The sequence below is a fragment of the Salvelinus sp. IW2-2015 genome, linkage group LG20, assembly GCF_002910315.2.
Source record: "Salvelinus sp. IW2-2015 linkage group LG20, ASM291031v2, whole genome shotgun sequence".
Lineage (NCBI taxonomy): Eukaryota > Metazoa > Chordata > Actinopteri > Salmoniformes > Salmonidae > Salvelinus > Salvelinus sp. IW2-2015.
In genome coordinates this window covers 75,668,915-75,683,814 of record NC_036860.1, presented here as the reverse complement: position 1 = coordinate 75,683,814, position 14,900 = coordinate 75,668,915, and the positions used below count along the sequence as shown (strand labels likewise).

Here is a 14,900-nt window from a genome sequence, read left to right as displayed (position 1 = left end):
TATATCGCTATTATAGATCACATAGATTCAGATAGGTGCACGTTATCTGACATTAAACCACTTTGATAATAACAAAAACCATCTGAAATCATGCAGAGCTCTACTGGTCAAGGGAGTCAATTTTGGTGTAGCAACATCTCTAAAGTCATAATTTCAATTTCATTCAATTAAAATCTTAAATAAATATAACGCAATATATGCCTTTAACATATTTTAATTCAACGTATCTGGGTAATGTATCTGGGTAATAGTCCTGAACGTAAAATAGCGACATCATTGCTAGTACCTCCAGTTACGCTATTTAGCCTAAATCCATCCAGCCGCACAGTCTTCAAGTTGCTAATGTAACCATGTAGAATTACAATTATTCCTAAAAGAGCTGGTAATTTACCTGGTGCTGTGAGGGAAGAAACGAGGACAACTGTTCACACGAATAGACCGACCTCCCTCTTTAATAACACTTTATGCAACAACACAATTGATATTCAGGCATCTGTCTAGGCTTTGGTATGCACCAAAGACACTGCCCCTATGGTTGGGCCCCTCAACCGAACAGATCTGACCGCTGTTACTCCGCCTACGATGGGTTGTGCAGACATGAATATTGACCAATAGCTCATTGTGACGCTTTACGTGCTGTATTTTCTAGTGTTGATATCCTCTGACAAACAGACGTCTAATGATAAACAAATACAAATCATGTTTTATTCTGAAGCCACATGAGGTGAATATAATATCTAGTTATGAAAGTCGATGCACTGCATACGCCTACTAGATGCGGCTAAAACGCAATTGGATTCTCACACTGCAGTCTCTAGCACCCTCGCCTCCTATTGGCTAAAAATAACGACCCCCAGAGAAAACCAACTATTTTCAGAGGAATGATTTCTGGTCCATCGTTCCACCTGTTCCTGACACCATCTTCAACCGGACCCTCAACATGAAAAAAAAAAGTGTTCTAATTAATTTCCTTTCAATTAAATCATTATGATCAGTGCACGTATTTGTTCCTTCTGTCATTAACACGCTGTTGATGCAAATAACGATCTAAAGTGTTTTGTATGTTCATTAGGTATTGCATGGAGTGATATTTGACATGGTACAAATGTTACAACAAGCTACCAGAGTAACTGGTTAGATATCATGATATGCAACACCCCCATCTTGTGTTCAAAGTGGTGGGGCTTATTTGTACCATTATCTTCCGGGAAATATAGGTCATTGTTGGTTTAAAGTCTATTTTCGCCATTATTCCACAAATATAGTTCAACCCTGTTCATGTCACTTGCATTGCTAATCTACTTCCAAAAGATTTTATACAAATTCATGAAGATGTTCTTATATCAGGATTCCATTCATGTTGACCAAAGCTTTATTATCAAATTGTGAACACAACTCACTGAACATGATCTTGATTTTACATAAACATTTTATTACAAAATGGAAATATTGATTAGGAAGTCATTGGTAATTAAATAGCCTGTCTCCATGATGTGGTGGTTGTAAAGAAAGCGGCCTCCGTGTATAACCATAGATGTTTTATATCAAGGAGAAAATGACATAGTATCTGACAATATGTACAGTATTGTGTTTCTCTACTGGCAACTTTAATGTCCTCCTCTCCATGCTGCTCCGCCACGTTTTTTTCCTCCTCCTCCACCTCTTCCCCCCCCTCCGCCACCACTACCAGCCCCACCTCTTACTTTCTTCCTCACGCCGCTGGACTGCTCTGTGTCATCCCCCTCTTCTCCTCTGGGCCTCTTCCTCTTTTCTCCTTGTTCCTTCATTTCCTGAGAGGGAAAGAGGTTATCGTGACTGACTTCAGAGCTATTACAATGGATGACGACACTGCTGAAAAGACACTGATTGAGACTCACAATTCTGGCGAATCGCTGWGCCTCGCTCACTCTCTCCACCAGCATCATCACTTCCTCCTCCTGCGTGGGGAAGGCAGGCAGCTTCTTGCCAATCAGAGTTTCGATTCGCTGGAACAGCTCCACATCATACCTGAGAGGTCAATATGTCAACGAGAAGAAAATCTTTGGACGAAGTAACCAATTTTAATAAGATTGGTTGAGAGCGAGCATAAAGGTGGCCCTTACTGTGTGACAAATGTGATGGATTTTCCAGACCGTCCTGCTCTTGCGGTTCGCCCCACTCTGTGGATGTAGTCCTGAGTACAAACACACACACACACACATGATAAAATGCCACTAAAGTTGCTCGGTTGGGTCCCTCATTTGTGATAACATTGAAGAGACTGCAGACCAGGGAGAAACATCCACACAAGCAAGACTGATACCTTTGAGTGAGTTGGGATGTCGTAGTTAATAACACAGTCTACATGTGGAATGTCCAGTCCTCTTGATGCCACGTCCGTCGCCAGCAACACAGAGCGAGACTTAGACTTGAACTTGTTCAGCGACCCCAGACGTTTGTTCTGACCAACAGAGAAAGACATTATTTATACTTTCTTACATGCAGATTTCACTGATGTGTAAAACATTTGGAAGTGTTAGAGTATGATATTTGGAGTGAGTATGTTGGTAGACAGTAGTGTGTTTGGATAAGGGGGGTACCTGACTCATCTGCCCATGCAGGGGGATGGCAGTGATGCCCAAGTTCCTGAGCAGCAGCGCCACCCGCTGGGCATTGTTACACGTACTGCAGAAGATCATGAAGGAGTTCCCAGCCAGCTCGTTGATGATGGACACCAGGTAACAATCCTGGAGACACAGGCAGTTAACTTACAATCCAACACTAGCCATACACAGCCTCTGACTTCTCAGAGAAAAATTACCTTGATACCATTAGAACATCAAACTTCAAGTACCTTGTATTTGGAGGGTATGAAGACATAGTACTGTTGAAGTTTTTCTACTGTTGAGTATTTGGTGTTAACGGCACATTTAACTGGATCCTTCAAAGCTGCTCTCTGCAGCTTTGCGACCTTGGTAAATATAGAGACATAGAAGGGTTAGTGTGACAGGCCAGGTGTTTGGGATACAAGTCTCAAATGAAGAGCTAAAAGGAATAGATAATAGGGGCTATTATGTGGGTACCTTTTTGGTCATGGTGGCAGAGAAGAGAAACGTGCGTCTGTCTCTGGGAATAACCTTTAGGATCTTGTCCACCTCAGTCTCAAAGTCCATGTTGAGGATCCGGTCTGCCTCATCCATCACCAGGAACTTCAGCGCTCGCAGTGAGAAGCCTTTGGTGTTCTCTAAGTGGTCTATCAACCGCCCAGGGGTGGCTGTTATGACATGCACGGTGAATACACAGTTAGTATCAACCAGGAATGCACTTAAAAGATGGTACCATATTATGCAACTGAAAGGGGTAGGTTGGATTAAGTTATTTTCTCACCAATGACAATGTGAGGTTTCTTGGCCAGGACCAGGGATTGGGACATCATGTCAATTCCTCCAACTATAACAGCTGAAACAGAAAAAAAGACAAGCGAGTTAAAACAGTCACATGACACTTGAGTTCCTTCAAATATGTTTCTACTCCTTCCAATGCCCACGTACCAGTCTTGACTCCGATGCTGGAGCCCAGGGCCTCAAACTGCTCTGCTATCTGGAAAGCCAGCTCTCTGGTGGGGGTGAGTATGAGTGTGTGCAGCCTCTGAGCGGAAGCGAGGAGTGACTGCAGGATGGGCAGAGCAAACGCCCCGGTCTTCCCTGAGCCGGTCTCTGCTAAGCCAATTACATCCTTTCCTGAGATAGGAGAGAAGAAAGTGCATCGTGATTGTACAGACAGACATGAGACCTTCCACCTAGAAGACAGGTCTTTACCAACCGTTTTATACATGGCACAAACAAGAACATTCAACCACCTCCAACTTAACTCACCTTGTAAGGCTACAGGTATAGCCTCTACCTGGATCTTTGTAGGAGTCTTCCATCCCAACTGTTCACAAGCTTCACACAGCACTTCAGTTACACCCTATATTAAACAGATGCATGCCATAGCAGAAATATGTAAACGCGTTAGAATATGGAGTTTATGTTACACATCTAAACAAATCGCATGGCTGAATGCGCGCCCCATTTTTAAATGTCTGTCAATGACATCACATCATCTCACAGCTGTACCCAGCTCTCTACCTGGTGAACCGTAGGATGTTGAACTGTATGTTGGTGATTGAAAGACAGTTAACTTGCTAACTTATCAGCGGTAGGTTGGTTTGTTGATGTGCTGTTAACTAACGTTAGCTCGCTTCCAAGCCGGCAAGCTTATCCACCATTTCCATTTAGCTAGCTAACGTTACTCACCAGATCCTTGAAGGTCTTCACTGGCTCATTCTTTTCAGCGATATTGACGTTACTGTTATCATCATCTCTACTCGAATCTTCATCCTTTGAGCCATCTGTTTTTATCTCAACACTTTTCTCCGAGTCGTCCGCCATGCTTGTTTGCCAACGTGCCGTCTACGCTAAAGTGCGCATGTACGGAAATGGATAAGATTTAATGCTATGATTTCTGGGACTTGATGTTCCCGCTGAATTCATAAATCAATTAAATTAATTGCTATGTTTAGACTACATTCAGTTGTCGAACGTTGCAGATAGAAATTCCATGAATAGAGCTGATGTGATTCCTTATCCTACATAGTTCTTCCATCTGAATGATCCAAAACGTTGCATCCTGCTGAACGAGCCTGTTCATCATGGTGGTTTATTAATTTGTAGTCTGATTTATGAAAATATGCTTTAAAAAATATTGGGACTGAAAATAGTTAATTGAGTTTAAGTATTTATTTAGTTGCAGGTCTAACCATTTCAGACAGGCATATACACACTCATTTGGATTTTCCTACAAACACCAGACAAAACACCCCCCCCCCATCTTTCTATGAAATCCATCCCGTTTCTCAGTTCAACAATAAAATAAACATTTGACAGTCATAAAAAAACACTAGCTTTCTCACAAAGATTGAGCCAAATTATCATAGCCATGTACAGTAAGTTGGTAGGGAGGAGATTCTAGTCTCATTGTGAAAAACAAAGCCTTTCTGCTTCATTTAGAGGAACCAATGTGTTTCTGAACAGCATCTGCTTGACGGTATCACTAACACTTTCTTCATGGGCCCTACTGTTCATTCCTTCTCAACACACCCACCCTTTTCACCCCGCAGCCCATGTCAGTCTCAGAGGAGTCCCTCCATCTCCCTCATGAAGGCCTCATACATCTGGTCCTTGGTCTTCATGTTGGGCTGAGAGACTGGGCCCATCTGAGTAGGGTTGGCTGACCCCATGGGGGCAGCCATCGACTGCTGCTTCTGGCCTCCCACCCTTTCCTCTCTTCTTCCTCTCTTTTCCATAGGCCCTCCTCCGCTCCCGGCCCCTTTATCCCTGCGCACCCTCAGCGCCGTGGGCACGAAGCGGGTGACCTCTGTCTTGGGGTTGATGATCTGGGGTTTGGCTGAGATGGTGGCTCCGCCACTCCCCKGGCCTGTTGCCAGATTGCTGCCTCCGGCTGAGACCGAGGTGATGTTGGCCCGCTTCTCGATGGTTGGTGCATGGTGGTGGCTGGTGGGGTTTGTGCCCGACGGCGGGGCACTTGTCCCCGGGGGAGGGGGCATCTGCATCCCTGGGCGCATGGACATAGGCATGGAAGGAGGGGGCAGCATGGAGGCATTGGGGTTGCTATGGGAGCCATCTGGGTTGGAGCCGGGTTTCTGGCGGTGGACGATGCTGGGGGGAGCGCTGAGGACGTTGGAGTTAAGCGGCGGGGGGAAAAGAGAGAGGGGAGGGGCGAGTTGGCGTGGGGGGCCAGATCGTGGTGGAGGGGGGATGCCTACAGAAAGGGAGAAGAGATGAGATTAGAGTGGGGGAAAATCCTGCTTTATTCCCATGCTTTGCAGCCCAAAATAAATTTTACATTTATTTTAGCTTGAGGTATGTGCCATGGTGACATATATTTTTATTACTGTTAACTTTGGGTACTGCTGAACTGTAGTTATGTTTAAAAATAAATAAATGTTTTGACAATGTTCCGTGTTTAAGGAGAAGGGATAAAGTCATATGAAATTCCAATAAAAGGCACAAAAATACATCCACACATACCTGGGGGAGCTGGGGGAGGCAGTCTGGGTGGGGGTCCCCGGGGTGGAGGACCAGGAGGGAGACCTGGAGGGGGGCCTGGGGGAGGGCCAGGGGGACGACCTGGTGGGGGTCCAGGGGGCAGTAGGCGGGGCATCGGTCCCCTTGGACCACCTAGCATACCAGGCGGCCTCAAAAATGGGGGAGCACCTTAGGATGACAAACAAGACATATCATATGACATATCACACCATAGTGCCTTGTTTTAGTAATTTAATAGTAATGAAGCAACGTCACACAAGATGACACTGTACTCCAATCATTACTACACATAAAACCAACTAACCGGGTGGAGGGCCGGGAGGCAGGCCAGAGGGCGGACCAGGAGGCCTCATTGGAGGAGCTGGTGGTGGTCCCAACGGTGGAGGCCCTGTTCCTGGTGGACCCTGCATGTGTAGAGGTGGTTGCTGTCCTCCCATTGGTCCAGAGGGTGGAGGCATGCGCTGATTGGGTATAAGATGAGATTGGTTGTCGCCTGGTGGTCCCCTATCCTCGATGTCTGAGTCAGAGTCAGTGTACTCCTCCTCAACTTCCTCTTCCTCCTCTTCATCTTCAGGGATGGACTGCCCTGTAGACAAATAATAAAGGGGGATGAGTGAGAAAGGGATGAAGGAAGAAAGTATAACCTAGTTCCCATGGAGAAATCATCCTCAAGCGAATACAAACCTCTTTAAAGGTCATTCTCCAAAATAGTGTCAACAATCCAATCATTCATCTGCATCACAAGTCCTGCTGAAGTGTGGTAGTGGTGTTGTGTGCAGACTGAAGAAGATACAGTACCTGCCATCCTAAGCATCATAGCCTGCAGAGGAGTGATGGCCTTTTTCTTCTTCACAATTCTCTTCTTCTTGCTCTTCTCCCTGGGTGCTGAGGGGGGCATGTCTGCAAACCGCACACTGCGTCCTGTAAAACATATCACACAACCTCGTATAAAACACCATATCTGTTTTGTCATTCCTTAAACTACAACACCAAGCAGTGCACAGACTTGAAGACAGAACCCAACACACTTGGGGTGATCAAGCAAGCACATATGCGGACAAGGCTCCGCCTCTCACCTGCATGTCTGTCCCCTCTGTCCTCCTCTCTGCCCTTCTCTCTATCGACCTCCTGCCGGTCCACCATCATCCTCTTGTCAACCTCGCCTCCTTCATCCCTATCTCCTTCACTGTCCTCTTCAGAGTCGCTGTCGTCTTCCTCGCCATCGTCTCCCTCGCTCTCGCTCCCACTGTCCCTCTCTCCTCCCATCAGCATAGTGTCCATGGCTTTCTCCATGTCAGAGGCCTGTTTGGACAGATCTGGTTGTAGGCAGAGAAAGGTGGATTTGGATGAGAAAGTAGAATGAAGCATATTTATTCCTCCTGATCCCATGTGCAAACAAGCAGTAGTGAGGTGTGTGTGCAGTACCTGCATCTGCTGCGAACTGGGCCCTGCGTGAGGCGTACAGCGCCAGGACCTGAGACGGTGGGGGGCCAGGTGGGGGACCTGGGGGTTTCCTACCAGGGGGTAACCGAGGGACGCCTGCCACCGCTGCAGACATGGAGGCACTGATCCCCTTACTGAGAGAGAAAGAGAGAGTGAGAGAGTGTTTACAGAGCAGCTGGTAGGGTTGTGGTATGTTCCATAGGAATGATACTGAGACAGCACTGTAAATTCAGGGGAGTGCCCACCTAAACGAGGAGCCCTTCTTCAGGATGGAGGGAGGCTGGGTCCCAGGCAGGGGGATGTCCTGGATCAGGATGCTGGAGGGGGCGTGGGGCATCTCTGGGAGTGGGATGCTATCCACCTCCACTAGTTCAGCATTCTAGTTGACAGAGMGAGGAAGAGAAAGAGTGAGTAGTGAACAACAGCAACAATTATGACATGATCTCAGCACTGCTCGGTTTATCTGTGCAATTCATACATGTTCATCAGCATAGCWTACACACCTTGACTGAGTCGAAGTAGAGTGACAGCTTGCCGCGATTGCTCTCATAGTCCAGCTCCAGTTTGCGTAGCTCCTTGTAAGTGTCTGGGTTCTCTCTTTCGTACAAACGTACGATGCGCTCAAACGTCTCCCGTAGCTTCTTCCTCTTGTCCCTCAGCACCTTCTCATTCAGCAGCGGCTGCTGCACAGGGTTGAACTCTGGTACAGGAAAAAACAGATAGAGAACAGATGTGAACAGGAGAAAATAAAATTATTAGCAAGATCTTTCTGGAAGACAAATAAATGCACAACCTTGTTTAAAACCCGTTTGCAATGGCTCACCCATTTCATCCAGCTTCTCCATGTCTTTGATGATCTGTCTGGGGTCCTTCATCTTCAGTACAGCTGTTCTCACCATCATCCTCTGCTTCTTGTTCTGTGGCGCAGCAAAGAAGAGCGCAGTGAGTTTTATAGACAGAATACAAAGTCAACCTGTCATTGACATTCAACTTGTCAGCCAAGGTCTTACCTTCTTCAGCTCCCGCTTCCTGGCCTCCTTCCCTGAAGAGGAAAAGGCACCGCATTAAGTTTGATGTAGAAACTGTTACCTGACAGCTCCTCTACGTTGATGCATTTACTATTGTTCATAGTGCTGCTGAGCTCAATAACAGACACTGAAATGATTTTCCTTTCACATACATGAGATCCCCTGAAGCTTAAGTAACAATGGGTGTCCACTGATGTGTTCATGCGCAAGTTGAGGTGAACGTATGTGAGAGGTCACATGATGACGGAAAGGGTATGACGTTACTTACTGGCCTGGTCGGTGGGGTTCATGAACTTCCCACTCTTGGTGGAGGAGGTTGAACGTCGCCCCATGGTGATGGCGCGTCTCCTTCACCCTGCCAGGGAAGATACAGTATCAACTTATTGGAATCAGGAGAAAATAAAAAATCTATAAGTTATATAAGATAGCTGCTGGGATGGTGTAAATAAAACTAGGCTGCATTACACACTGCAATGGATATTCCAACCATGAGCCCCAGCCTGCTCTGCTCTTGCTGATCAAAAACGTTTTGAGTGATGCCTAACCAATGCTGTGCTGTGTAGGCCTACAGTGGCAGTTCAGAGGGAGAGTCAGAAGCTTCTTCCAAAATACGTACTCTTGCGCATGAACAGTGTTTCCCAACCCTGGTCCTCCGGTACCCCCAACAGTACACATTTATATTGTAACCCTGGACAAGCATACCTGATTCAACTTGTCAACTAATCATCAAGCCCTCAATGAGGTGCGTTTGTCAAGGGCCACAACGAAACAGTGTACTGTTGGGAGTATTAGAGGACCAGGTTTGGGAAACACTGCTATAGCCTATGTTCAGTTCAGTTTGAGAAGGAGAGCGAGAAGATGAGGACCGGAGGTCAACTTTTATAGCTTGCTACTACTATAATTGATTAGATTAATGATGAAGTAGGCCTATTTATCAGAGTTATTGACCTCACAATAAGCCAGATTTGAGTAACTTACATTGTGGTGCTGAAACAAAGCAGCGGCACAATCAATCGGAAAATGGACAGCTCATTGTGCTGAAAGTAGGCAAATTCGAGTAGGCATAATTCATTTCAACATTCTTAATTTTAATTAGTTTGCTAACAACAAGAGGGCTTTGTGTTGGAGCCCATTTAAGAAATAAGAGGTAGGCCTACATGTTTGGCAGACTCACTTAGGCTATAGGCTGCTATGTCAATAGATTTGTTGGTCGATTCCTCCATCCACTCTTTAAATAACAGCACTTCACTGACACGGAGGTAGGCTAAGTTAAAACCAAGACTCGAATTGATGGGGTATGAGACGGTATGCCACAGGGCTGCTTTTTATTAAAGAAAATGGCAGAAAAGAAAAAACAAATATGATTATATAAAGTGATCTATACGAGTGCTTTGGTCCGCGATGCTTTATGTTAGAAACAAGCTGTAAAATATCCAGGAAAGACGTGACTCCGATGAATATGGGGATATCATTGTTTCTAGCATAAAGAACACAAATAAATTCCTTTGCTTGGGAAGTAATCTAATTCTGTCACTATCAATTGATTAAGTTATTCACTTTCTATACAATATAAGATGTTTAAAACCAGACAGCTTTTAGGTAAACACTTCTGACCCCTCGTTGGGTTGAGCTACAGAAGAAGAGTAGCGAGCAGTTAAAGCTTCCATTTTTCTGCGTCGGTAGGTCTACTCTGTCTGGGGTCATAAATTAGGCCTAACTTTGGAAAGCACCATGCTCAGATTCCTAATGAGGTCTCAGATTTTATTATTTGCAAACAGGGGCAGTTTCATTGCAAACAAGACACATTGATTTGGCATTGGAGAAATATGATGAGATGAACGCATATGTTTATTCTTAGCCCGTAATTTAAAAAATATTCATCTTTAATGCTCTGTTCTGTCCAAGAAGTGAGAGTAAACGGTAGACATGTTCTCTGCTATCCACTTTGTTTTAATTATTATTTTGGGTATAGGGGAGGGTCACTCGTTTTTTGCGTTCAGGGATGGTTTAGGTAAAATATATTTTGCTCTAGGGAAGGCCATCCATTTCAGAGAGGTCCTTATTATAAATAACTTTCACTCTCTTGCTGCGATTAAACCAATAAAGAATTGCCTTTTGACATTGTGCTGGGAAACATACTTGTACATACAAGTTCGTCTCCCAGCACAATGTCACAAAACAATTATTGTTTGAATAACAGTTAGTCAGAAGTATACGTTTAGTCCAAACTAACAACATTAGCTAAATTAGCTAGCAAAGCTGTACAAGTTCTAATGTTAGCTAGCTTTAGACGATGCAAATACTCGCCAATATTAATTTACTTAAATGTTAAATAGTTAGTTAGCTGGCAAATGTTGTAAACAACGGTAGCTATATCACCAAAGTCTGCAAATTTCACATCAGCATAACGTTAGCTAGCTAAATTAGCCAGTCAACTAGCTCGATGAACTTGAATTGACTCTACCTTTATCCACGTGAAAACTGTGGGCAGTGCTTTCCCCTCTCTTACTTTCCAATCGGGTAAATGGTCAACTATAAATGTCGTTGCCTGTATCAAACTAATTTATGTAATACCCTTTTAGACATAAACGCTTTTGGCTAATTAATGCAGTCCGCCATGTTTTGAATGCCGCGAGCTAGGGCGGAAGTCTCGTGTGAGATAAACCGAAAACGCCAAAAAAAAGTCAAACAAAATACGCTCAGCCCCCCCCAGTGGCTGACCTAGTAGACTGCAGTTTTGCACTCAAAGTCTTTGCTTCATGTCTGCAGTTTTGGGTGAACATTCTACCTTTGCTACTGTTACTGTTACGAATAGCCTACGCTTCAACCAAGTTCTCTTGCAGGTGAGTGCCTTTTGCATTGTATTACACATATCTTTTTGGGTAGAATGGCCAGGTTACACTAATCTTAAGGCAAGATGACCTTACATAAATACGAACATTATTGACAGTGATGACAAGTTAAATGCTCCAGCCTTGGGATCATTTATGCAATTGAACTTGTCTTTGTTTCGACAGAGGCACCACAGATAGATAGATATGTTTGTTCATGCAATATCAAATGCAATGTAGTCTAAATGTTTTCAGCTGTCATATTCATGAAGGTGCTGAAGATCTGTACATGTAACTTTTCTCTTTCAATATTTCAATAAACAAAGTCAGTAATGTCAAGCCAATGGAACTTTTTGCTCCACTATTTTTGTATCAAGGTCTTTACCAGCCTTTGATACCACAGAGGTCATTTCTTCAGGTCGCCATTAGTGTGTAGCCTAATCTGTTTCTCATTTGTTCCCTTAAGGAAATGACAGATCTCACACAATGTATCATGTTATAACATTGTTAGAATATTGTTATGTAATATGAAATAATTTAATGAAAGACACATTGTTTAGATAATTTTATTGACCGTACTACACTACAGAATATTACCAAAATAGTTATTTTAATAACTTCTCATTGTCCTCTTTCTCTCTTTCTCTCTCGTTCTCCCTCTAACACCGTATCAATTTATACTTCATTTATTTAGATTTATTCAGATGTTTCATCCTCAGAACATTACAACTATTTCTCTCCAAAAAGCCTTGCAAAATGGAAGTTGGTTTGTGGAGTGGGTTGACATCTAGTATGGGATTGGTCCATAGAATTCGGTGTAGGCAGCAATGATCCCAGCTGTGTCCATCATGTTCTCACACCAGTAGTTAAGCTCGCACACCTCCCTCAGACTGGGAACAAAGGGGTTGGGCAGTTTCCATAAAATAAGAGGAAGAGGTGAAAAAAGAAAGGGGGAAGAAAAAACCCCAGATGAAAATCTGGATATTATCCAGTGTGAAGAAATAGGCTTATATAATTAACATTTCACTCCATGATAACAACAGCAAATTCCCTGAATATTTGAGCACATTTAATCTTAAATGAATCTTAAATAAAGGGGAAATGATGCTTGTTCCCATACAAACATTGATTAACAGCAAAACACATACACTGAGTGTACAAAACATTAAGAACACCTGCTCTTTCCATGATATAGACTGACCAGGTGAATCCAGGTGAGAGCTATGATCCCTTATTGATGTCACTTGTTAAATCGACTTCAGTCAGTGTAGATGAAGGGGAAGAGACACGTTAAAAATAAATTTAAGCCTTGAGACAATTGGGACATGGATTGTGTATGTGTTCCATTCAGAGGGTGAATGGGCAAGACAAGAGATTTAAGTGCCTTTGAACAGGGTACCGGGTGCACCGGTTTGTGTCAAGAATGGCAACACTGTAGGGTTTTTCACACTCAATAGTTTCCAGTGTGTATTAAGAAGGGTCCACCCCCCAAATTACATCCAGTCAACTTCACACAACTGTGGGAAGCATTGGAGTCAACATGGGCCAGCATCCCTGTGGAACGCTTTCGACACCTTGTAGAAAACAACCTTGTGTGCCAGGCTATCATATGACAGACGGGGGACAACAGAACAGTACTGTACCTCTCCAGCTGAGTCAGGGACAAGTCTGCAAGGGCAGTGCCGGCTCTCTTCTGTCGCACCAAAGTGGAGGCTAGGTCCTTCTTAACAAACACACCTGTAAGGTCATAGAACATATTCACTTTTTAAAACGAGAGAAACATAAACAAGTGTAATCACACTGCACTTAGAATAACCATGTTCAGTGCATCTACGACTGGTCATCAACATTACAGTTTACACAATCAGACCACTGCCATTCTGGTACCAATTATCCTACTGATGTCTCTTACCCACTCTTTTCTCACTAGCAGGCTTTGAGGCAGTGGAGGTAGAGGAGTCTGTGTAGAGAGGAAACAGTATTGTACATGATTAATCATCTCGATCTGAAAACACAATTACAACATGTACATGTTTTATTTATTCTTTAACATTTATATGAAGTTTCATTATTTATTTGATTATTTTCCTTATTCCATGTATGCTGAAATTCAAACAATAGTTGCACATTTTGCACAGGTGCAAAACCTTGACTAACGCTGTCGCTCTATCTCTGCTCTTACCTCCAATAGAGTGGCACACACATGCCAGAGCACAGAGGACAAGGATGGCCAAGGTCTTCATCTTTCTCTTTGCTGTTGGTTCACGATCTGGACGATCAACAAGTATGAGATTTAGACTGTTCTGTCTTGCTTGTCTCTCTCACCAGTACATGAACACACACTCAGTTTATAGTTATGACCCTCACAATATCTTGAGTTTGTGATTGGTTGAGGAATCATGTATCATACACCCCACAACAACAGCAAATGTACACTGGCACGAGTGAACAGATACACACACACACACACACCACACACACACACACACACACACACACACACACACACACACACAACACACACACACACACACACACACACACACACACACACACACACACCACACACACACACACACACACAACCATACACACACACACACCTGAATTCTCAAATCATTTTGCATATATTCTAAACATTCGAAAAAACATTCTACATTTATGCTTCATCATATTTTTGGTGAGGTCATGCTTTAAAAAAAAAAATGTTTTTTAAAAACCCCATGAAAAAATAGTGTTACACCTTTTATACTTAACTGTTGTAAAAACATATGTACATGTCTCTAATAACTCCCACACCTACAGTGGGGGCCGAAATTTACACCCCTTGATAAGATGAAATAATAATTAAATTGTATGCAAAAAAATAATGGAAATGCTATTATTTTATACTAATAGACAGTGGTGGAAAAAGTACCTAATTTTAACTTGAGTACAAGTAGAGATATCTTAATAGAAAGGACTAAAGTAAAAGTGAAAGTCATCCAGTAAAATACTACTTGAGTAAAAGTCTTAAAGTATTTGGTTTTTATATATACTTAAGTATCAAAAGTAAATGTAATTGCTAAAATATACTTAAGTATCAAAAGTAAAAGTATGAATAATTTCACATTCCTTATATTATGAAGCAAACCAGACGGCACTATTTAGATTTTTTAACGGATAAAACGAGGGGCACACTCCAACACTCAGACATCATTTACAAACATAGCATGTGTGTTTAGTGAGTCTGCCAGATCAGATGCAGTAGGGATGACCAGGGGGGTTCTCTTGATAAGTGTGTGAATTGGACAATTTCCCTGTCCTGCTAAGCATTTGAAATGTAACAGGTACTTTAGGGTGTCAGGGGAAATGTATGGAGTAAAAAGTCCATTATTTTCCTTAGGAATGTAGTAAAAGTAAAAGTTGTCAAAAATGTAAATAGTAAAGTACAGATACCCCAAAAAACTGCTTAAGTAGTACTTTAAAGTATTTTTACTTAAGAACTTTACACCAATGCTAATACAATT

The 14,900-nt window shown here is 43.1% G+C and overlaps 4 protein-coding genes across 4 annotated transcripts in view; all 4 read right to left on the bottom strand.

Annotated features, from left to right (window-relative positions):
* LOC139022691 (myosin-10-like) overlaps window positions 1–680 on the bottom strand; it is a gene marked incomplete at its 3' end in the record, with an annotated part of 47,784 nt that extends 47,104 nt beyond the window's left edge. The window contains exon 1 of the mRNA XM_070433707.1: window positions 392–680. The remainder of the gene's footprint in view (window positions 1–391) is intronic.
* A 731-nt stretch (window positions 681–1,411) lies between these two features.
* On the bottom strand, window positions 1,412–4,443 carry ddx47 (DEAD (Asp-Glu-Ala-Asp) box polypeptide 47). The gene is made up of 11 exons (XM_024011406.2): window positions 4,278–4,443; window positions 3,855–3,948; window positions 3,531–3,719; window positions 3,367–3,438; window positions 3,063–3,253; window positions 2,834–2,950; window positions 2,580–2,726; window positions 2,303–2,440; window positions 2,103–2,173; window positions 1,878–2,007; window positions 1,412–1,790 (listed from the first exon to the last, which is right to left on the bottom strand). Exons 1-11 carry the CDS (start codon window positions 4,410–4,412, stop codon window positions 1,608–1,610), a joined length of 1,467 nt encoding a protein of 488 aa, XP_023867174.1. The 5' UTR covers window positions 4,413–4,443; the 3' UTR covers window positions 1,412–1,607.
* A 302-nt stretch (window positions 4,444–4,745) lies between these two features.
* Window positions 4,746–11,202, bottom strand: LOC111980592 (WW domain-binding protein 11). The gene is made up of 12 exons (XM_024011405.2): window positions 11,025–11,202; window positions 8,829–8,915; window positions 8,543–8,574; window positions 8,356–8,449; window positions 8,036–8,232; window positions 7,778–7,911; window positions 7,515–7,666; window positions 7,166–7,405; window positions 6,888–7,010; window positions 6,394–6,675; window positions 6,072–6,257; window positions 4,746–5,802 (listed from the first exon to the last, which is right to left on the bottom strand). The coding sequence occupies exons 2-12, from the start codon at window positions 8,890–8,892 to the stop codon at window positions 5,153–5,155; spliced, it is 2,154 nt and encodes a 717-aa protein (XP_023867173.1). The 5' UTR covers window positions 8,893–8,915; window positions 11,025–11,202; the 3' UTR covers window positions 4,746–5,152.
* Window positions 11,203–11,941: 739 nt separating this feature from the next.
* On the bottom strand, window positions 11,942–13,709 carry bglap (bone gamma-carboxyglutamate (gla) protein). Its single transcript, XM_024011408.2, has 4 exons — window positions 13,574–13,709; window positions 13,304–13,351; window positions 13,035–13,128; window positions 11,942–12,281 (listed from the first exon to the last, which is right to left on the bottom strand). The coding sequence occupies exons 1-4, from the start codon at window positions 13,632–13,634 to the stop codon at window positions 12,179–12,181; spliced, it is 306 nt and encodes a 101-aa protein (XP_023867176.1). The 5' UTR covers window positions 13,635–13,709; the 3' UTR covers window positions 11,942–12,178.
* Window positions 13,710–14,900: the final 1,191 nt, after the last annotated feature.

What these genes read in the sequence shown, in the direction of transcription:
- bglap (XM_024011408.2), bottom strand. Translation starts at nt 13,634, where the DNA reads ATGAAGACCTTGGCCATCCTTGTCCTCTGTGCTCTGGCATGTGTGTGC. An exon ending in TGTGTGCCACTCTATTGGAG is followed by an intron (nt 13,352 to 13,573) that starts GTAAGAGCAGAG and finishes CTCTCTACACAG; the next exon opens with ACTCCTCTACCTCCACTGCC. An exon ending in TCCCTGACTCAGCTGGAGAG is followed by an intron (nt 12,282 to 13,034) that starts GTACAGTACTGT and finishes CTTTGTTCCCAG; the next exon opens with TCTGAGGGAGGTGTGCGAGC.